General features: G+C 42.1%; 1 protein-coding gene across 21 annotated transcripts in view; it reads right to left on the bottom strand.

The window, feature by feature from the left end:
• The window catches only part of TMPO (thymopoietin), a 60,445-nt gene that overhangs the window by 7,927 nt on the left and 28,500 nt on the right, over positions 1–24,018 (bottom strand). For 8 of the 21 annotated variants that reach the window (XM_043545646.1, XM_043545628.1, XM_043545618.1 and 5 more), the window contains 6 exons: positions 20,232–20,358; positions 16,277–16,435; positions 5,358–5,458; positions 982–1,101; positions 775–870; positions 101–214 (listed from right to left, as the gene is read on the bottom strand). In XM_043545646.1, coding sequence (XP_043401581.1) covers positions 101–214; positions 775–870; positions 982–1,101; positions 5,358–5,458; positions 16,277–16,435; positions 20,232–20,358 — 717 coding nt within the window. Of the gene's footprint in view, positions 1–100; positions 215–774; positions 871–981; positions 1,102–5,357; positions 5,459–16,276; positions 16,436–20,231; positions 20,359–21,190; positions 21,308–24,018 lie in introns of those variants that run through there. The other 13 variants (XM_037884637.2, XM_037884615.2, XM_043545625.1 and 10 more) reach the window with 7 other exon arrangements.

Here is a 24,018-nt window from a genome sequence, read left to right on the forward strand (position 1 = left end):
TCATTCCCACTTCTGCAGGAATGAATAAATAAATAAAATAAATAAATATAAGAACTCTATCCAGAAAGAATAATGATAATCTAAATTTTAATTCATTTACTTCAGCTGTCATCAATGGTTTCTTTGGTGTTCTTCTGGGCAAGTCTGAGAATTCACTGATTGACAGTGTAGGAGCTGCATGCTTGAAATTTCCAGGCACCCTATTGACAACCTGCTGAGATTCAAATTGTTCAGACTCAATTAACCAAAATACAATAGAAAAACAAAAATAAGACAAAATCTGTGTTAAACATTTGGGTACTAAAAGTTACCACTCAGAGAAAAAAAAAAAAGGATTTAAGAGGAGCTACTTTGGAAGAACATTCTAAATACATTAGCTACATAGCTTCAGTATTTTTTTCTTAAAGCGGTTTAGTGACAGAAGCTCACAAACACTCAAAGCAGGTTTGTTGCACATGTTAAATAAAATGGACCCTCCATGAAGGTTGTGGTACTGAAGTTCCCCAACCTTCCACTTCTAAGAAGATAGGAACTATCATACAGGCTCAGACCAGGCCAGCAGCAGGAGGCTTCAGGGCATGGTGTAAGAACATATGCTCATATAAGACTGATAAAATGGAGAGGAATGCATATCTGACAGAAAGTAAAAATACATTAAGTATTGGGGGCTATCAAGTAGAGTTAGATTTGTTTAAACTGAAAACGCTTTCTAGTGTAAGTTAAAAGGTACATTACAGAAGGATACCACTTGTATAATTTATTAGATATATTTACTAGGGTCTCGTTGCTTGAAGCCACTATAGTTTCAGCTATGGGAGTACCCTCTGACATTACTGCATCATCTACAGGCAACTGTGCTGTAGTTTCCACCTGTTTGTTTAAAAAACAAAACAAAAACAGTGAGTGTAAAAAATAGTCTCTAGGGCCCTGACAATCTCAGGAAAAAGTAAAACGAGTCTAGATTGCAATAAGCCTCATCACCCTTTTCCTTGGTGTTCTTCTTGATACTCTTGTAGACTCCCTAGAAACTGCCTGAAGAGGTCCACTTTTTGAAGATCCACTTGTCCAGATAGCCTCAGTAACTCCATCTTGAGAATAGTTCTATTCAAGCATCAAATACATTAGCAAGCATATAAAAGCCATGTCCCAACACTGAAGTGTCCATAACTAAAAGGCACAGAAGCATGCATATTCCAGATGTATGTGTGTAGCACACTTGCTTTCCAAATATCTTGCTTTCTAGAATACTGCAATATTGGATGTCAAGGGATAGTACTCAACACTACCCTTAAGAGGATTCCTATTTATATGGAGTTGAACAGACAATGTATAATGACTATCAGAAAAAAGTGAGAGCTACCATCTCCAGTAAGTGTAGAGTATAAATGGTTTACATCACCACCTGCTAAAACCTGATCTCTGGCTTGAGCCTGGATAAGAACCACTGATGAGCGGATGCGCCATTTTACATTTAACCCAGATATCTTGTCTACATAAATAAAAAACAAACCTCTTGTGCATTTGTGGAAACAGGTGTTACCAAAACCCTTTACTCAGATGCAATTTTAGCTCCTCTGAACACAAGATGGGGAGATTTCCAAAAGACACATACAGCAGTTTGAAATTCATCAGAAGTTGTTTGCCTAACTACCATTTGCGCCTTTGAAAGTCTCCCCCATAACTGTAACAAGTGTTATATCATAAATTAAGCTTTGCCCATTCCTTATGACTAAGACTTGAGACATAATTAATCAAACCTAAACCAGTCCATTGGATACTAAAAAACAAATGTCATACTAGTGTTAGAGTAAGATTTAACTTATGAGTTCTGCAATGGGGCATTGGAGGAAAGAGGTCATTCACCACAGTAATAATAGTATTGTGGGTTTAAGTAACTGGGAACACACTCTTCAGGTTAAGTCTCAGGGAGTGAGGAAAGACCCCAAATCTACAGAAGCAGCATAAAAGCTGCAGTTTTACACTGGCAACTTGAAACACGATTAAAAATCCCAAATCCATAAAATAGCCAATATTGAACAGTTAAAAACCAGAGCGTTACCACTGTATTTAAAAAAACAAACAAACTATTTTTTGAGGGAAAGAAGTTCACACTAGTAAAAAAGCAAGCTAATAATCTGAAGCCAGTAGCAAAACAAATGTAATGTGCATGTTTTCCTTTTTTTTTTTTTCTTTTCTTTTCTTTTTTTTAAAGGAATAAATAAATTCAGGAAGTTTGGTAGTTTGCTGTTATCATTTAGAAGATAGCTCTTCCTGAAACATCAGGGAAAAAACAAACAACCACCTCAGATTAAGATTACCCCCAAATCCATAGAAAGTTACAAGTGGGGCCCTGAAAAGTCACACAAGAAATGGTGGATCCTCCTTTCTGTCGTAGGAGATCCCATTGACACAAGATCAGGTCACAGAACACTTTCATGTTTTGCAAGATTTTAACAAAGCAGGCTGGAAGATAAAATTATCTAGTGTCTGTTTCCAGTAAAGAGTATCCTCCAATCAAGTAACTAATATAGCTAGAAGTCAAATAGCAGGATTCTCTGCACAGTTTAAAGATTGCTTGTTTATTGTTGCTACAAATCCAGGAGAAGGAGTACAAGTTTTTATTTAGGTAAGACAAGTTATAGTCTCCTAAATTTTTCAGTTACTAAGTGGTGAATTTTTAATTGGATTTTGAGAAAACAAACGTCACTTCCCACTAGATCCTAAGTTTCTGAGCCTAAACTGTTGGCAATATTTCTTTAAATTGTAAGAAAAAAAACTCTTCTCAAAATAAACATCTTCCTTCCCCCCACAAATTTTGGATTATTTCCTTTCCTAAAAAACAAGGATAATTTTGAAAATTTACTGTACTTTACTGAAGTTCATTCATAAATCTTTGCCTGTTACAGGTTTTAAATTATATCGTTTGCAGCTTTAACCACTCAAAGTACTTTCAGCTTCTACTATGGGCATTTAGCATTTCCATTTACTAGATTTTAAAAGAATATTAATGGGTCCAGGTCAGCCTACCTAAAGAGAAGGTTATTATGGTTTGAATCAGTAAATATTCATCATTTTGAAAAATTTGTATGAAGAGTTTTACTATTCGCATTGAGTCAACCTGGTGAATTGGATAAGATACCAGCTGAATTAACACTCAGTGATGGATATTTTCAGGAAAAATCCACACAAACTATTAAGAATACACACTATCAAACCATCTCAGAAATACTTAATTGTACATCACTGAGTCTGAAATCTGCACCGATATATTATAAAAGAAGCTACTGACAGTAAACCTTTGTACTTTCATAACTAAAGTGGAGTACTATTTTGGCAGACCAGATACATTTGAAATAAATACTTAGTCTGGGGTCCTAGATACTTCAAGTGATCAGGCAAGAAAGTCAAATTAACACCCATTTGTTTAATCTAAGAGGTTGTGAGAGCAGGTTGTTTTCTGAGGGTGTTCTCTCAGATATATTTCTCCTGTTGGTTTGACAGACTGCTAAGATTAAAGACATTCAGGTGACACTGCAAGGTCTATTTGATCTCTTGGGGTCCTGGGAGAGAAGGAGCTTGTTTGGAGTACAGGCATGTTTATTTTGCCAAGTGGGTCCATTCAAGGAGCACATATTGCCTTAATGTATATTTTATTAAAGACTTCACAACACTCGGTCTTAACTTTGTTTCTCATTATGGTTCTAAGACAGGATGCCACTGATTTCAACATGACCGAGATGTCGGCGTGCTTCGCTCTTGAAAAAAAGCAAACATATGCATGCTCCAGGATAGAGACCTGATTTTTCAAGAGATTTGGACATGTCAACATCTCTGTCATACTGAAATCAGTGGGAGCTGCTGGAAAAGCATCAATTTTGGGGAGGAGGGGGGCAAGGGGAGGAAGAGGAGGGAGGGATATCAGGCATCTTGTTTAGGAATCTAACTCGAAGTATACATTTAAAAAGGATTCTTGGCTGATTAAGTGTTTAAATATCCTTTAAAATAATATTGTGCAGTCAACAATTTTGAATTTTTGCTTCAACTGGAAAGAGCAGAAGTGTTTCAGTATGACTCCTTGATTTTGATTCCCATCAAAGTGAACTGGAACAGTTGTGACAATAAGTTACATTATCATATGTCTATGTATGCCCCAACCCAGACAAAATTGAAGTGGTACTTGGATGTCTGTTTCAAAAAGATATCAGACAAAATTAGTAACAGTTCACCATTTCTGAGACAAATTCCAGAGAAAGGAAAGATTCAGAGCAGTGTGCACTAGTATCAGTGGCTGAAACACCATTTTAAAAGAAATGTTTCTATTTTGTCCCCTCATACTGCTGGACCACCCTCATCAACACAGCACAGATCATTGCGAAGTTCTGCAAAAGCCAGTTACTCAAATACTTGCTCCACAAGGATTCCACTACTTTTCTTCAGCAAAAAGAAATGTTGGTCAGGGCACTACACTACCACCAGCCAAAACTGGATCACCCGATGAAATACACTAATCTGGACAAAAGGATATTCACACTGATATGCTAATTTCACAAGGGTTGATTAGCTACAGGTATTTGACAAATCAAACTCCTGAAGTCCACATGATCAACTCGTTTTTTAAAAAAACCAATCTACACACCCTAAAACCCAAACAAAAAAGCCTTCATTAAGCAAGCTAGAGCGTACTAGCATTTCAAAGCGAGGCACTCAAAAGTTAATAAGTGCCCATATGTGTATGCATTGATAGTATGTGACCATACAACTGAAGCCTTTTCCCCCACATAATATGTTCTTCTCTTAGGATAACCTCCCCACCACTTTTAAGTCCTCACTCTAAAGCACAGAGGCACTAAAGCCTCTCAAACAGATACCAGGATATTGTAATTAAGCAAACAATTACTTTCCCTAACTTTGTTCTGAGAGAACTTTACGGAGCTGATTTTGATGAAGGTTCCAAAAATGTTTCTTGGAGACATTCAGCAAGGAAATTTCAATAATTTGGCAAATTTATAAGTCACTGAAAATGGTTTTATATTGGAAAGTGTTATGCAACCTTAACTACAGCAGTGCTGCCTACAATATCATAGAAAAAAAGCAAAAGCTAACTTTAGCAGAATATAGCTGCTAATCTTAAGTGTTTCTGAGTAGGCAAAAATATTAAAAATAGCTCCAGGATTAGCTAAAACTTGGGTTGTGTTTAATTACCGCACGATTCCTGGAAAACTTGTGATAAACAGATTAGACCACTTAAAATATTAACCATATGCTAATATTAGTCAAGTGCAATACGAAAAATTCAGCTACTGCGAGTATACTCACAATTACAAGTTGGTAAGAAAATGCCATTAAAATGAAGATACCTGATTATGTTCAACAACTCTTCTTTGTTTGAGTGTTACTGGAGTCTTTGTCTTGGCCTTCAGTGGTTCCCTCTTCTCAAGTCTGAACTCTACCTTGGGATCTGAGAATAAAAATCAGTCACCATTACCCTGTGGCATTGAAAGAGCCAAAAATCCAACAGAAGAGCCCACTAATATTTTACCTAGAATATTAAAAAAAATGCGGTCATCTTAAGTAACAGCCAAGACCATAACATAACCCAAATAATGCACTTCATTAAAATAGACCATTTTAGCTGCCAGAATGGTTGAGTTATAACTTGTAATATTCTCTTAATATAACTAATATGGGCAAGTTTGCATTGTGACATACCGCTTGCCAGTATGCAGGTCACTCCCAGATGTGTTTGTGTAACCCCAGCCTGCCAGACTCATCCTTGCTCTCACCAGCCATGGTTATACTGCAGGGTGACTCCAACACTCTCCCAGGCCTAGCTTTTCCAGGAAATGTATGTCTTATATGCCCAGCCTCTCTTGGGCAGTCCAAATATACGAAGTCCATTATTCCCTTAAGGGAATAATATACGTACAACTTGCCACCTTAAATGGCGTTACCTAGACATTTCAACTTAAACATGCTAGATTAGATACAACATGTTTATTAACTATAAAAAGATAGATTTTGAGTATCAGCAATGAGGCATAAAAGTCAGAAATGATTAAAATCAGAAATGATTAAAAAGGAAAGAAAGTGCTTTCTAGTTCCCAACAGTTTTCAAGTACATTAAAGGTTGCCACAAGGAGGATGGAGAAAAATTGTGCTCCTTAATCTCTGAGGATAGGACAAGCAATGGGCTTAAATTGCAGCAAGGGTGGTTTAGGTTGGACATTAAGAAAAACTTCCTAACTAAGGGTAGTTAAACACTGAAATTACACCATCTCTATCATCTAACCTGCTCTTAAAAAAATCTCCAAACACCCGTCAGGGATGGTCTACACTACAGTAACTCCTCACTTAACGTTGTAGTTATGTTCCTGAAAAACGTGATTTTAAACGAAGCAATGTTAAGCAAATCCAATTTCCCTATAAGAATTATTGTAAAGGTGGGATATTTCCCAGGGAATGCCTTACTGCTAAATGATGAAGTAGAACTCAGCTGAGCCCTCAAGAGTTAACACACTGTTGTTAATGTAGCCTCATACACTACAAGGCAGTATGAATGGAGGGAGGGGAGACAGCATGGCAGACAGAGAGAGACAGAAAAACAGATGCGCATTGCCCCTTAAGTATGCTGACCCCACTCTAAGTACGCTGCCTTTTTAAGTAGATCAGCAAGCTGAGACAGCAGCTGCTGCCTGCAAGCTCCCTCCGTCCTGAGCCCTGTCGTGTTCCCCCCAACTCTATGGAGATAGGGTAAGCGGGTGGCAGGAGCAGGGGGACACCCTGATATTAATCCCCCTCCTCCCCCTCCCTACATAGCAAGCAGGAGGCTGGGAGCAGCTCCAAGGCAGAGGGCAGGAGCAGCACATGGCAGTGGGGGGAGGGACAGCTGAACTGCCGGCAATTGATAGCCTGCTGGGGGGTTGCTGCACAGGGAACTTAAGGGAGTGGGGAGCTGATGGGGAGCCCCCACCAGCTAGCTGCAACGGGCTGTTCTTTCTGCAAGCAGTGGACAAAGCAGGCGGCTGCCAAACATTATAAGGGAGCATTGTGCAACTTTAAATGAGCATGTTCTTTAATAGATCAGCGACATAACGTTAGCCAGGATGACTTAAGTGAAGAGTTACTGTACTTGGTCCTGCCTTGAGTGCAGGGGATTGGATGACCTCTCGAGGTCCCCTGCAGTCCTACAATTCTACATCTCTTTACAACAATCTGTAAGCCCTAGCCCACTTTAAGTAGAGATATTAATGGCCACTTCATTTTGCAATGTGTTAAATCCTACACTTAACAATCAGTCCCACCTTGTTTTTAGCTGTGACTCTGATTACTTCTCCCAAACCTGAAGAAGAGCACAGTGGAGCTTGAGGTCTGTCTCTTTCCCCAACATAACTTGGTCCAACAGAAGATATTCTCAGCCACTTTTAGTCTCTCAAACAACTTAGGCTATGTCAACACTATGCAGCTTTTAGCGACACAGCTGCACTCCTACAGCTATGCTGCTAAAAGGCACGCAGTGTAGCCGCTGTTTGTCAGCAGGAGAGAGCTCTCCTGGTGACAAAAAACTTCCACCCCCAACAAGCGGCGTTAGCGTTGTTGGCAGGACAGTGCTCCTGCCAACAAAGCGCTGTTCATACCAGCACCTGTCATTGACAAAACTTGTGTCTTTCGGGGTGTGCGTGCGCACATTTTTAACACCTCTGAATGACAAAAAGTTGTGTCTTTCACTTGTCAGTGTACACAAAGCCTTAGTAATTTTTATCATATGTTACCTTCTTACTCCAGCTCCCATACATCATTACACTGAGCTGTTTTGAATGCCAAAGAGTTATAAAAATCTCATGTATATGAGCCCAACTTTCATTTCTCCTTCCATGTTTGAGCATTTCTTAGTTAGAAGAAACATTAGGTAGGAAGAAACAACGGCCAGGTCTATACTACGGGGTAGGTCGAATTTAGCTGCGTTAGTCAATTTTAAAATGAATGCGTTCACACAACCAACCGCATTCCGTCGACTTAAAGGGCTCTTAAAATAGACTACTGTACTCCTCCCCGCTGAGGGGAGTAGTGCTAAAATCGACCTTACTGAGTTGAATTTGGGGTACTGCAGACACAAATTGATGGTATTGGCCTCCGGGAGCTATCCCAGAGTGCTCCATTGTGACCGCTCTGGACAGCAGTTTGAACTCCGATTCACAAACCAGGTACACAGGAAAAGGCCTGGGAACTTCTGAATTTCATTTCCTGTTTGGTCAGCGTGGCGAACTCAGCAGCACTGGTGACCATGCAGTCCCCCCAGAATCACAAACAAGCTCCAGCATGGACCAAAAGGGAGACACTGGACCTGATTGCTGTATGGGGAGAAGCATCTGTGCGGGCAGAACTCCGATCAAAAAGAAGAAATGCAAATATATTTGCCAAAATCTCACAGGGCATGTTGGAGAGAGGCTACAACAGGGACACAAAGCAGTGCCGCGTGAAAGTTAAGGAGCTGAGGCAAGCCTACCAAAAGACAAAGGAGGCAAATGGTTGCTCCGGGTCAGAGCCGCTTCTATGATCAGCTGCATGCCATTCTAGGAAGGGACCCGACCACTACCCCACCACTGTCTGTGGACACCTGCAAGGGGAGAGTCTCACGCAACCGGGAGGAGGAGGAGAATGCGCAGCAGGCAAGTGGTGAATCCGTTCTCCCCGGCAGCCAGGACCTTTTCATCATCCCAGAGCCAACACTCTCCCAAGGCAGGATCCCCGACCCTGAAGCTGGAGAAGGCACCTCTGGTGAGTGCACATTTGTAACTACAGGGTTTAAAAGCAATGGTGTTTAATGTTTGATTTGCCTTGAAGAATTGGGATGCATTCGCGGCCAGTACAGCTACTGGAAAAGTCTGTTCACATGTCTGGGGATGGAGCGGGAATTCTCCAGGGACACTTCCATGAAGCTCTCTTCTGGAGGTACTCTGAAAGTAGTCTGGAATCATTGCAGCACAAAGCATGGCAGCGAATAGTTCTGGGTTTTGGTCGCATTCAGGCAACATTCGGTCTATATCTTTGTGTTGTTAGCCTCAGGAGAGTGATATCATTCATGGTCACCTGGTTGAAATAGGGGAATTTTTGTAAGGGAACAGTAAAAGAACCCCGTTCATGCTGGGCTGTTCGCGCTTGGCTAAAAGGGATCATCCCAGAGATTAGCCACACAGTGGGGTCACAGGAGGTGTGTGCTACACATCCACCCGAAAACTGCAGCCCCTCCTTTTAAATGTGAAGCCCAACCCATTGCTTGCTATGGGAAAGAATGGTGCTGCAGTTTGAAATCATTTCCACATGTTATGCATAAGCACTCCCGATTACATGTTTTCTGAGCTCCTGCAGTCCTCCCGCACTGATAGGGCACAGTTGAATACATGGAGACATTCAGTGTTAGAGGCTAGGAAAGCATTACGTGAGCACAAAGAGCAGAGGCAGGAGGCGATGCTAAGGCTAATGGGGGAAACAAACGGACACGAAGCATCTGCAGGAAAGCCAACAAGAGCACAGACCCCTGCGGCATCGATCGTACAACCGCCTGACCTCCTCCCCAAGTTCCCTATCCTCCTCAGCCAGACGCCTAATAGAACCCGGGGGGGGGGGGGGGGGGGGGAGGGAGAGAACGGGACACAACATGCGTGGAAGAGGCTCCAGGCACCCAGCCACTCCACTCCAGTGGATGGCCCAAGCAACAGAAGGCTGTCATTCAAACAGTGATTTGTAGTGTGGCTACAATAAGCAATGTGGCATTATCCTTCCCTCCTCCCCCACCTCATCCCACTCAGGCTATCCTGTCAGTTATCTCCCCCCCCCCCTTCTTTCTTTATTAATTTAAAAAATGCATGGTTTCAAAACAATAGTTACTTCATTTCGAGGGGGGGGAGGGCGGTTGGCTTACAGGGAATTAAAATCAACAAAGGGGGTGGGTTTGCATCAAGGAGAAACACACACAGCTGTCACACCGAAGCCTGGCCAGTCATGAAACTGGTTTTCAAAGCCTCTCCAATGCACAGCATGCCTTGCTGCGCTCTTATCACCCTGGTGTCTGGCTGCTCAAAATCGGACGTCAGGCGATTTGCCTCAACTTCCCACCCTGCCATAAACGTCTCCCCCTTACTCTCACAGATATTATGGAGCACAGAGCAAGCAGCAATAACAATGGGAATGCTGGTTGCGCTGAGGTCTCACCTAATCAGCAAACTGCACCAGTGAGCTTTTAAATGTCCAAAGGCACATTCTACCACCATTCTGCACTTGCTCAGCCTATAGTCGAACGGCTCCTTACTACTGTCCAGGCCGCTTGTGTACAGCTTCATGAGCCATGAGAGCGAGGGGTAGGCTGGGTCCCCAAGGATAATTACTGGCATTTCAACATCCCCAGTGGTAATTTTCTGGTCTGGGAAGTAAGTCCCTTCTTCAAGCTGCTTGAACAGCCCGGAGTTCCTAAAGATGCAAGTGTCATGCACCTTTCATGGCCATCCCACGTTGACATCAGTTAACGTCCCTTGTGATCCACAAGTGCTTGCAGCACCATTGAGAAGTACCCCTTGCCGTTCACGTACTGGTTGGCGAGGTGGTCCGGTGCCAAGATAGAATGTGTGTTCTATCGCCCCACCACAGTTAGGGAACCCCATTGCAGCAAAGCCATACACTATGACTTGCACATTTCCCAGAATCACTGCCCTTGATAACAGAACATCAATGATTGCATTGGCTACTTGGATCACAGCAGCCCACACAGTAGATCTGCCCACTCCAAATTGATTCCCGACTGACCGGTACCGGTCAGGCATAGCAAGCTTCCACAGAGCTATCGCCACTCGCTTCTCAACTGTCAGGGCAGCTCTCATCTTGGTATTCCTGCACTTCAGGGCGGGGGAAAGCAACTCAGAGTTCCAGGAAAGTGGCCTTACGTATGCGAAAGTTTCACAGCCACTGTGAATCATCCCATACCTGCAACACTATGCGGTCCCACCAGTCTGTGCTTGTTTGCCGGGCCCAGAATCTACGTTCCACTGTATCAACCAGCCCCACTGCCACCATGATGTCCCAATCTGCCACAGTCCGTGCTTTCAGGAACATCTGTGTCCATGTCCTCATCAAAATCATCCTTGTGCTGGTGTCTCTTAGCCCGGTTCTGCATATGCTCCAGGATAATGCGCGAGGTGTTTACAATGCTCACAACAGCAGCAATGAGCTGAGAGGGCTCCCTGCTTGCCACGCTATGGCGTCTGGAGGAAAGCAGAGTTGCAGCGGAAGTGGTGGATGACGATGGATGCCACGAGAATAGATATTTATACAGAACAACGAGAGGACCTGTGAGGTGGATGCATAGCACCAGGAGAGCAGAGATGCAGCAGAAGAGGTGGATGACGACGGTTAGCAGTCGTACTGCACCATCTGCTGACGGCAGCACCCAGGACACAACAGCAGCAGTGACTGTGAGCTGAGCGGGCTCCATGCTTGCCGAGGTATGGCGTCTGCACGGAAAAAAGGCGCAAAACGATTGTCTGTCGTTGCTTTCACGGAGGGAGGGACGACTGATGACATGTACCCAAAACCACCCGCGACAATGTTTTTGCCCCATCAGACATTGGGAGCGTAACCCAGAATTCCAATGGGTGGCAGAGACTGTGAGAACTGTAGGTTAGCTACCCAGAGTGCGCTGCTCCATAAGTCGATGCTAGCCATGGTAGTGAGGACACTCCGCCGACTTAATGCGCTTAGTGTGGACATACGCAATTGACTGTATAAAACAGATTTCTAAAAATCAACTTCTATAAAATTGACCTAATTTCGTAGCATAGACATCCCCAATGAGTAGAAATACCAGTAGGTGATTTCATTTTGTCCTACAACCCACCTTTCCCAGTTGGTCATTACTTTGGTTAGACCACTAAAAGTGTACACACGTAGTTATTAAGGAAAAGCACTATAAAATTTACACCCTACCTTAATCCACATTAGTTTTCAAGTGTGGACAAGCCTTAACACCTATTGCAATAAACATGACAGGGTTTTTCCACAATGAATGAAAGCTATTTAAAAAAAAAAAAAAAAGTTATCCATCCACAGAGGGGCATACTGCTTACAAACTGCAGGGAAAGTACTCTGTTGTAAACCCATCATTCCACTTGAGAAGTCCGTTTTAGTTGTATAAAGGGAACTGGTCTCTAATGCAGCAGTTCTGGGCAGAAAAGTTTCCATGCAGAATTGTTGTTCCACCAACTGACTGGAGGGAGTGTCACTAGTCTTGAAATTAAGCAGCAATACAATAGGAAGATTTCACTGTGTCTGACCTTTGAGAACTGACTGAGCAGAGGACAAAAGGAAGGAAAGCATACCTAAAAGCAGTGTTTCTCAAATGCAGCCACTAGGGGCTTTTTTTGTGGCCACAGTCTCCTGGGCTGTGATTGAGGGGAGGGGAAGCAGGCAAAATAGCAGCCACCCCCTTGGTCCTGGATGCACCACCTTTGTTGCTGGGGCTGCCAGCAGGGGGTAGGGGCTGCCCTCCTCTGGAGACACCTGTGGCACAACGCTGGAGGAGTTGGCAGCCAGTGAGTTCCCCACCTTCCCAGGGGCAGTGGGGCTCAGGCTTTGGGCTTCAGCCCTGTGGTGGCAGGCTCTAGCCTCCTGCTACCTTCCCCGGTCCCCCATCCAGGGCTTACTCAGTCCTGCCAAGCCTGGGGACAAATTAAATCTACTGTGAAACAGAATACTTGTAGTATTAAACATACATTTCACAGACTTACTAGCTAGCAATAAATAAATTACTATGATTTGGTATTTAAATCATTGATGTATATGTGCATATTTATTTTTTTCCCCTCAAGCTAATTAAGTATTTTAGGAAATAGTGAGAGAGTGCGGCCACCAGCAAGAACTGGTGGCCACACTCTGAGGCCACTAAAAAAATTTGTCCTCAGAACCCCTACCTTAGAAGTCACAATCCTGAAGAAAAGCATTGTTTGTCAACCACAAATCAGTCTAGGCCAGCCTGCAGGCTGCTTGCCCAGTCATTGAAAATCCATTGGAAGATTTTGGTCTACAGAGTTTAGGCTCCAAACCCCCATAACTGCAACCCAGAAAATACACCAGTCTGCTTGTGTGTTGAAGCTTTTGTAGTTAATGCTGCCCTCAAGGACATAAATCATGAAATGGTTCAGGACAAAGTGTTTACGGATGTTCCCTTATTGATAAGGAGTGTACAACTGTACAAGATGATAGAATGATGAGTGAAGAGGTGCGTGCCTATTTCTACAGTTACCAGGCCAAATTATTGAAATGTAACCTAATTAACAATGCAGGTGGATGGCATTGGTAAAGAAAGGAAACCATCCTCCTGTGCTGATGGAGGTGTTTAGCAGTGGTAGGGAGAGGACAAGACTGAAGGCAATGTTAATATTGCTGATAAACACATATGAGCTAAGCAGTATCTATGCTTATGCTTTTTTTTTTTTTTTTTTTTAAAAAGCAGCTTGAAGTTACGGCTTTATATCTTCCTAGAAAAAAAGTGAGGTTATATGAATGTTAGAAGAAGAAACAACCACCCAGTGAAGTCAACAGTGAAGATGTAAAGAAATACTATGAGGTAGCAAGCTTTCTATAGAAAGAATTTATTACAGGTGAGATTCTAGCAAAGTAAGTTCCCCTTGCCCATCCTAGAGCCCACAAGACTCCACTCTAATTGTACCCAGGTTAGTAGTGATTCCAAAACAGTGCATAAATTACTGACTCAAAAAACCTTAAGTTGAGGTGGTAGAAAACTATTCTATAAACTATAAATGAAGCAGTGAGAATTAAATTCTTCTGAAATGTAAATATTATCAAAGGGTTAAGCAGCAAACTAAAGAGATGATGCACATCCCAAGAATACAAGAACTTCATAAATTCTTTCACAGCCCTCATCAGGTTCAGGTTTGGCTGAACGAGAAGGGAGGATGGATGCCACAATTTTCTAGTGACAATTTTTCTGGGAGTTTCAGATGTAATCACTACATCTGTATCCAGTTGATGTAAGCAAACTGAAGCTTGCACTGATCTTGAGCACTTTGATCAAAAGCATAGCATACATTTTACAACAGGATTCTACCAGAGGTCCTGAATTTACATAAACAACTGAAGGTAATGTTGGAGAAGTGACAGTGACACTACGACTGAGATGCTGACAGAAGTTTAGCTTGATAGCAGATTACAAATATGAAAAGGTCATAAGTTGAGCCCAGAACAGGAAGAATTCACAGAAAAAAAAAAAAAAATATCAGAACTGTTCCTTTCTTCTTTTAAGGCTTTAAAATCGAAGATCTGAATTTTCTATCCTAAACCTATGCTTGTAAAATCATGACAATTCATTGGATCAAAGTGATAGAAAAACTGTGAGAGACCCACAGAAGATCATTTAAATTGAACGGATAGAACTCAGAATTAAAGAGACCATCTGCTTCCCTGTCCAACAACGTCAGTATAAATATGTTTAGCATGTCTGTACTGTTCTGGCAAGACTAATAGGTTGGGGACCACTGACCTAACCTTTCTGTGAGAATAGCACATTCCTATTCCCGCCACTGCCCTGGCAGGTGCTGCATTGGGGACCCCTGGGTTAGGTGCTGTAAAAACCAAAAAGTACTTCTATCAGTGTGTATCTATCCAAGGCTAGATACAAAAGTGGGCGATGAGGTGGGGTGGTAACACTGTCCAGGAGTTCAGAGATGTGCATTCTATTCCTAGCTTTGCAGCTGACTGGTAATGTGACCCGTTTCCCCAAGTATAAGATGGGTGTATTAGACTCACCTTTGTTCGTAAAGTGCTCCGAGAGCTAGAACTGAAAAGCAATAAGTATCAACTAGTTCAGGGATCGGCAACTTTTAGCCCACGGCCTGCCAGGATAAGCCCCCTGGCAGGCCAGGCTGGTTTGTTTACCTGCCGCATCTGCAGTTTCGGCCGATCGCAGCTCCCACTGGCCGCGGTTTGCCGTTCCAGGCCAATGGGGCATGCGGGAAGCAGCAGTCAGCATATCCCTTGGCCCATGCCACTTCCCACAGCCCCCACTGTCCTGGGACGGCAACCCGCAGCCATTTGGAGCTGCGACTGGCCAAACCTGCAGATGCGGCAGGTAAACAAACTGGCCCGGCCTGCCAGAGGGCTTACCCTGGTGGGCCGCGGGCCAAAGGTTGCCGATCCCTGAACTAGTTAATAGGCTGAAAGCTATTATTGTATTCTACTTAAAGAACGGCAATCCCTTCATTTTGGACAATGTGTGTCTTTTTATATCTGAGGAATAAATATACTTGACAAATCACATAACTAATATTTGTCTTTAACCTTTGTGGGGTTTTTCCACCAATCAACTCTAAGAGAAAGCATGTTTTTACCAGGCTTAAGGGGGGGAAAAAAAAACTACCCTCTCTGTACATTGCATTTTTCCTGCCACCTCCCTTATCTTTTCCTGCTCTCCTGTCCCCACAGATTTCAAAACTAGATGAGACCATTCAGATCATCACTTTTAACCTCCTGCATTTCAGTAATTCCAGCACTGAGCCTAACAACGTACGGTTGAACCAGATCATCTTTTACAAAAATCAGTATCTTTTAGATACCCTCAGTGATGGAGAATTTACCCTCTCTCTTGGTAATTTATTCCAGTGGTTAGTTCTCCTCACACAGTTAGAGGTTTGCACACTTTCCTCTGACAAATCTCTCTTTTCCTCCTCCTCCACCCATCAACACACAGGCTCAGTCTGGTTGTCCCCCTCCTACTCCTGCGGTTAAGCAGATGTGGTATCTGGCTTGCTCAGATTCCTAGCTCACCTTATCCACAGAAAGTAACAGTGCCAGCTGTTCTATTTTCTGGCTCTCCTCCTTCCTCATGAAGAGGTGTCTGAGATACTGTGTTCACAGCTAATACTCTTAAAGGAGTAGTCCCTGGCTACTCTGTTGCCAGGCTTGATAACTTCCCAAAGAGGAAACAGCCAGCAACTCTGCTCCCTAGCTTTCATCAGCCCACTTGCATGTCCAAACTCTGACCTGCTCCACGCAGCAAGTTTTTTCTAAACCATGATACAGTGGTCAATATTGGTGAGCTCAAGTTCTGAGCCAATCCCAATTTTGAGAAAAGTTAATTCTGTCTCCAACACATCACCAGTGTGAAAGAATGCTATGTTTTGTTCTTGCTGATAAGTTCCCTCATGTAGGTACAGTTACAACTACCATTCTTAACTCAAGCAATTTATATTTAGAGTTTCCACTTTAGTTTTACCTTCTTCGTTGTCACTGTACTGGTCAGAATCATTATTTCCATTCTGTTTGGTGTTCTCAGCTGATGAAGAAACTGTTGGTAGAGGTGTCGAAGACCCCAACGCTGGGCCTTGTTCCTTCAGTTTCTGCAATTTCTTCTCATAGATCTTTCTTGTAGTAGCTGTAACAAGGCAAAAAAATATATTCAAAGAATTGAGAGACTGTGCACCTTTACTTGACTCCAGTGTTGGACCTTCCTGGTTTACAGACCCTTGGCGGTCTTACTCGCTACTTCTGTTACAATTTGCCTCTGTCTGTTTGGCCAAACAGGTTTAGAAAGTAAGAAGCTACTCAACAGGATGTGCCTGCTTATTATTTTTTTTTAATTTTTAATTTTTATATTTTTTGAAGTTAGAGCATTCTACTCACCTGTTTTATCTAAACCTGGATTCCTTGAGACATGCTAGAATATGAAGCAAAGATCCAGCATGCTCTCTTGAGCCATAAGTATCCCTTCCCCAATCAATCATGCAAGTGACAAGTTAGTTTCATTGTTTAGTTGTTGGTGGGTTAAAAGGAAGATTATCAATGCTGAGCTAAGAATATCTTTTCTTCAATTAGTAGGACACACAGATCTGCCTGTCAGTCTTCAGCTTGCTCACAGGTCTGGTTCTGCCCCCAGAATTAGTCATTGGAAGTAAAGAATGCCACTCGGGCAAATGCCTGACATCCAAGGCACAAGAGGAGAAAGTATCAAAAGGAATTTGACCTATTGCTAGGTATCCATAAACAAAATCATCCCACAGAGGCACAATAATCAAAGGAACCATGGACTTCCTAAATAGCAGTTTTCAGCTTTTCCAGGATCTGGTCTGTACACAGTTGGCAGCTATTGGCTAGCTTCTGGAGGGGACCCTAATTAAACAACTTCCTATAAGAGGGACAGAAAAATCATTTCCCATCAGGCGCCACTATCAGAAATATCAGTACTTTTATGAAAGTACTCAAAGAGATGTGGCTAGATAGACAAATGCTGTTTAATGAAGGAAGCTCCTGCAATCTGTTCAGATAGGTATGTAAGGCATATCTCCTTTAGGTCTGTGGGTGAGAAAATCTCTGGGAGATGGCTACTAGGGTGTACATCAGTCTCGGCCTCTCAGAGGGTTGCTAAAAGTAATTCAGATAAATTACTTCTCTCTTCCCACACGGTCAATTGTGAACCAAGATTAACAAGCAAGAAAAGAGTTTCTAATAGGAGTATCTAAAAGTAGCATTACTTCCTTCCTACTCACTTTCTTTTATGGGTTGTTTGAAGTTTAAATCTGCATTTGAGAATTCTGATCAATCTCTCTTATTCCTTCTGGGCTATATCCAGAAGTCATCTAATGTCGTAAGCATCCAGCTTTCTGCAAACAGAAGTCTACTAGCAAATCATTCTGTCTGCTTCAAGGAATTTCAGGGCAAACTCATATGATGCTCGCTAATCTATTTACCCTTGTTGCATTAGTTCTCTTGCATTTGCTCGCTAAGAAACTTTAGAACTATTGGATTTATAGGATTTTGAGTATGGATTGTATTCTTCTTGTACTGATTCAGACATGAGGCCCTTCCCAACTTCTTGTCCAGAGAGCTTTCCCACTTAATACTTAGTGGCGCCAACTGTTTGGCCTGGATGCCCACTTCCACTAGGTATAGTATAAATATAAGACAACACTCTAGTCCATTATTCCAGCTATGAAACATAGGATATCTAAAGATGCAGCTGTTATTGTAACTACAGAGATCTTTCAAAGTGGAGTTTCTACCCACAAAAATTTTATAGCCTGAAGATGTATGAGGTCTGTGGAAGTGCATCTCTTCCACATCAGAGCTACTCATGCAAAGCCCATGGAGGCTGTCAAAGCCCTGAAAGTAGCTGATGATGCTTTGTTTCTACTCAACCATGAGCCTACCAAGTTTTCCTTCTTTCTCAAGACAGTGTGATCCATTTTCGGTAGGTCACCAGGTCTGTTCCGATTCAAATTAAGGAATCTTCCCAATTATAGGTTAAGCATTTGGATTTTGCAGGTGGCTCTTCCTCCAGTGTTACTTTAAGGGTTTTATGTAAGTTTTTGCACTGGCTGTTGATGCATACTTTGGGACAGAAAGTCAGCACAGAAAAATTTTAGATAGGCAGTGTGGATAACATATCTCTGTAGCTAACAGTTCCATTAGAGCTCTGCTGCAGAGGATACAAAACAGGCTAAGTATATACCTACACCAGCAATTTAGATGTTTGAACCTATTTCAATTGGGAAAGGAGTCTTCCCATAGCAAGCAGTTTAGAGTAGGAAAGTCCAATCTTTGGTGTTTTACAGAGACTACTGGCACCTTCATCTCACTGTGATGACTAGTCTTGGGGAGGCATACTCAAAGGGATTTTTCGGGGAGAGGGAAGAAAAAACAAAAACAAAGTTATAACAAATATAAACTCTTTCACGCTGCAATTCTCTGAGTTCCCACCTCTGCTTTCCCAACAGCTCTCTAACATTACTGTGCATCATGTTTTCTTCTTCAGCTTGCTGAGCAATGCAAATTCTCTCCTGTGCAAGTGACCTATGAAAGTCATGAGCCACAGAAAGGTATATGAATTATTGGATATATGAAGATCTAATGTCCAGTTTCTCAAACCTACTCCATGAATTGTATTTGTTCAGACTACAGAAAAAAATGTGTTCTGAACAAGGTAGATGAAAGTGATTTTTAAAAATCAGGTAGATTTAAATATTTTTATAAAAATAAGCCTATTTAAAATTAAATTTGAAGGTATGACAACCTATGTTTAGGCCTAAACTTACTATAATCTATTAACATAATGGACATTAGATAAATGATTATGCAGTATATGTTTAAGGCTGAAGTTTTCAAGGTAGTCAAACGACTGACCTGGTGGAAGTCACTGGCTAAGCACTTGGAACCAGAGTTTGTTGAAGTACTAAACTATCTTCTGACAGCAGTAGCCTCTTCTGCACATTCTCCTCATTTCAGTTTATTCAGCTAGTTCAGTTCAATTACTACTTCAAAGCTGACAAATTAATGGAATTGAAACAGCAGGAAAGTTTATCTTCCTCTTCCAAACTACAAACATGAACTAGGTGGGAAAGAATGAGATCTACAGTTCTAAAAATTTTGGAAGGATCTGATGACCAGAAACAAATCAGTTCACTAACTACAGACAATACTTTGTTTAATAAGTCAGTTAGTTTTAAATGTAAGATACGTTTTGATAAACTTATTTTACCTTGTGTATCCAGCACATTTAAGGTAGCTTTATTTTTAAACAAAAAAAGTAAATACTGTGGTTTTGTGTATTTTTATTTGCATTCCAGTTTTCATCCAAACAGAGCTTGACACAAGTCACAAGTAAATAATCAATCAAATCAGTCACAAAGATGGATGCAGAGTCTGACCGGGAAATACAAGGAAATGAGACAATAGCAGTCAGCAAGAGAGGCAGCACACCAGAAGCCTAACCATTGTCCATTTTTTTGACTAGGCCTCTAGAGCATGTTTTAATGATTACAAACAATTAGCCTCTTTTTAGGGAAGTAACTGAAGTACAAAAGCAAAATAAGATTAAAATAGATTTAAATCAATGTATGCTAATTGCTTATTTAAAATCAATCCACTAATTCTAAGGTTGTACAGTTAGTCTTCTCATTAATGTAAATTGTTTAATTTCACATGTATGGATATTTGTAAGTTAAATTACCTGTTTGGAATACAAACTCTCTCTAGCAATGATTGTTGCAATTACCTTCAATTAAAGAACCAGAAGTGTACTGTATTTTTATTTTACTTAAAAATCATACTTTTCACAGTGTATTAGCTCTTTACACTGTAAGCTCTGCAGCACAGACCATATATTACTTATGTGACGCAATATTTGTATGTAATTATACAAAGTAAATCAGTAGTATTTGATATCTTTTACCTACCTAAAATTGGACCAGGGGTCACTCCATATTTTAAAAGTTGTTCTTGAAGGTCTTCATTACTGAGTTCTGTTACATCTAGGTCATCTTTCTCCTCCAGCCTGGGTTTGTCTGTTTTCTTTGTGGCTTTCTGTAAAGGGAAAAAGAAAAGAAAAATACACCATTTCTCCACGCATTACAAAACCAAAGTCTCTGTCCCTATTGAAGAAGTAGAGAGAATGCATGTGGGCTGTACTGAAGCAATAGAGGACAGCAGTTTTGATATTCACTCATTTTTGTTTAGTAGTGTTACCTTTATCAATACCAGATAAAAATATTTCACACAGCATGGAAGTCTTAAATGAACACAGGCCTGTTGGCCAGTTTTAGACATGAAAGAACGTGTTTTAAGAGCCTCGGAGATAAGATCCTACTCATTTTTCTTATCTTCTATGCTGATTTGGACAAGCACAGGCCATCACAAGTCTTATCTTTCCTACAAATGATAGATCAGGTTTGAAAACTTCCCTAACACTATTTGCCTGAAGACTAAGCCTACTAGCGCACCAAGCTGAAAAATACCTTTGCCATCACACCCCACAAGCTCTGTATTTAGTTTCCAGTGGCATATCTTCATGCTCACCCACCCCCACCTTGCAGGACTCCACTACCCTTGTGGACACACAGGAAGTCTTGGGCCTTCGAGCACCTCTTTCCTCTTAAAGTAGTAATGGGCTCATGAGCTGCTCTGCTCCTGCCGCTCCCAACCATTCTCTGGAGAGTTACATACATTTTAGTTTAAAAAAAAAAAATTCCCCAAGTCCTATCTACATTATTGCTGCCACTATTGCTACCACTGGTGAAATTCTAAGTTAGTAACTGCAGACAAAGCCAGGGGCAATCAGCAAACAGTCACTGTCTATAACTTTTATAACTCTGCCAAGCTGCACTATTCCTCAATAGGAAACGTATTTATGTCTCACCTGAAAATTTCCTTTCTTGGAGTAACGAAGCCTGCAGATCCATAACATTGGGTACTCTACTCTCTGCAGCCTTGGAGACCGACCACGCCTGTCAGAGGCAGGAGAGGTGTGGCTCCACCTCTGAGAAACTGCCAGTTGCTACACTTCCATAGCCTAGGAAAAGCTAATTTTCCTCTATATCTCAGGGGAAAATTAAGTACTAAGACTAAACAGAAAAAGCCTCCTGCAAAGCAAAGATTTCAGTGAATAACTAACTGAATGCCAATTAATAATTCGCTATCCTTTTCCAATGAATAGTCCATTCAGGGTAGTTAGGATGTGTGGACCTCCATGCTCCAAGAAAAGAAGTTTTTAGGTAAGATACAGATAAATTTCCCTATTCTTGCTTGTAATGAAGTACATGGGAGAAACAGAGATTTAAAAGCTGGATCCACTCAGATGGGGGAAGAGGACCCTATGCTGTTATGTGCAGATATTAAGGGGGATAACCCTTTCCTGGTAGTTTTTGTGACACTACAGTGAGGAGCACCTATCTACCAAACCAGCATCCGATGACTGGATGTGCAGCTTGTAGAATTCAAAAGGTGGTATGAACAGATAGCTGCTTTACAGATTTTCTCGTGTGAGGCAAATGATATTTCTGCCCAGGAAGCTGCCACAGCTCTAGTGGAGTGAGCTCTGATATTGGAAAACGGAATTAGGCTTTTTGACTTGGATGGTATGCTTCCAAGATGCAGCATCTGAGCCACTTGGGGGGAAGGAAGAAAAAAAAAAAAAAAAAAAAAAACACAAACAAACCAAAAAACCCCCCAACTCTTTCCCTTTGACACTGGATTATAAGAGCATGTGTCTTTCTGACCTGACCTGTGTGATGAGTATGCACTTTGAGAGATCTGCAGACACCCAAAGAATACCAAAATTTGTCTTTGGAGTACAACGGCGCTGGACAGAGCTCCTAAAGTCAGCTATCCTGTGCTCAGACAAGATCATCATCAAAAAAAGGCCACTTTAATGGTTAAAAAGTATGAGACACCTTAATGAGTGGTTCAAATGGAGGGTCTCTAATGGCACTAAGACCACCAGGTAAAATTCAGTAAGAGAACTTTATGCATGCTGGGAAAATGTTGCTCTCATAAGAAAAAGTACTAAAATGCTAGACATCTGGGGACGATGAAATTCACTACTTATCTGTGGAACTAAGGATTCTAGACAAAGCAGCAACCGGACCTCTGAGAGCCTGAAGTGCCAGGTCTAATCTAAATACATTTTGAAGAAATCTGAGAATATGTGGTATCGATGCAGATGAGGGGGACAACACTGTTGTCCTAGAATCAGTGGTTTAAAGCTCAAAAGGGTCCATAAATATGCTGAATTAGTATATTTATTTCTGGAAGCTAAAATTGTGGATATTGGCACACTGAATAATCTCTTTGGCCTCAGAGGCTCTGTTCAAGAACCAGGCAGCTAGGCTTGGGCTGTCTGGATTCTGATCCAGATCCCTCACAGTGCATATTCACCACACGGGTCAGAAAGACAAATGCTCTTGTACTTTGTTATCCAGTAGCCCTTGTAAGATCATCTCTCTTCTGATTGGAAAGCACATGGGAGGTGTTTATACCTTGTCAAGGAGACCAGAGAATCAAGCCCTCCATGGCCAGACTGGGGATACCAGAATTACCAGTGTTACTTTCTCTCCTGAATCACTCTGGAGAGGAAAAGTGGGGGAAAAGGCATAAAAGGAACTTTCTGGCCATCTTTGCAACAAGGTATCTGTTACCTTGGTTGTGAAACAACCAGCAAGAGAACAATGCTAAAACTTCGTGATTCCAATCGGAGGCAAATAGATCTACTGCTGAGAGACTAAATTTCTTTACCAGGAGATGAGACACCTTTGGACATAGTCAAAGAACAGAAGACACAGTCAAAGGCATCAGGAGGTGAGCTTCTCTCTGGAGGACTGTATCTTCCATTATACTCCATGGAGGTGAGCAGGGAAACCAGGTGCTGAGGATTATTTGCCCTGCCACACTCTGCAGAATTATGCAGCTTGAAGGAAACTGATTTCACTATGTGCCAACAAGAGGAATCGCATGTATCAGACTCTTCAGAAGATGAAAGGGATTAGTCTTTTTTTGGGAGTGTTTTATGTTGGGGCAACTAGAGGGGTCTGAATATCTGAGACACTACTTTCTTATGCCTCCCCTTGATCCCGCTCCTGAGAAGGAGAAAGAAACTTCAGACTTCTAGTTCCTGGGGTGGGGAGGGGAAGGGGAGTGGTTGGTCCTTCTGGTTACTCTTTTGCACAGCTGTCTTTTCCTGAAAAAGAGGAGGTTTGTGCTGGACTGGGTCAAAAAGGGGGCTTCTCAGGGTCTCATGCTTTGTTCAGGTGAAATTCCTCCATGTAGCCTGGAGATGTGATGGGCACCAGGCTCCAACCCTGGACGTTCAAAGGGAGTCCTCAGTCCATTTGCTGCAATGGACCTACACTGCTGGTAGGAACGAAGGGAGGGGTTGGGCTCAGGGGCCCCTTACTAGGCTCACCTTGTCTCTGGTTCCCTGTCAGTAGCTCTCTGCCACTGCAGCAACAGTGCGCAGCTGCTCCGCAGCCAGACAACGTGGCTGAGAACTTGGACTTTGGTGACTGGGTGGGAAACTTTGCCGACTCTTTGATACCATGTTTCAGCCTACTGTGGAGGAGGGGAGAAAGGGAGCCACAGCTTGCTGATCCCAGGCCAATGCAGTCATCTGTGCCAGACCTGGGGGTTTTGCTATTGAGATACTGCCACTGCTTTCTGGGAGCTGTCCCACTCAGGGAGGAAGGCTGCAGA

This window comes from Chelonia mydas, chromosome 1, assembly GCF_015237465.2.
Source record: "Chelonia mydas isolate rCheMyd1 chromosome 1, rCheMyd1.pri.v2, whole genome shotgun sequence".
Taxonomy (NCBI): domain Eukaryota; kingdom Metazoa; phylum Chordata; order Testudines; family Cheloniidae; genus Chelonia; species Chelonia mydas.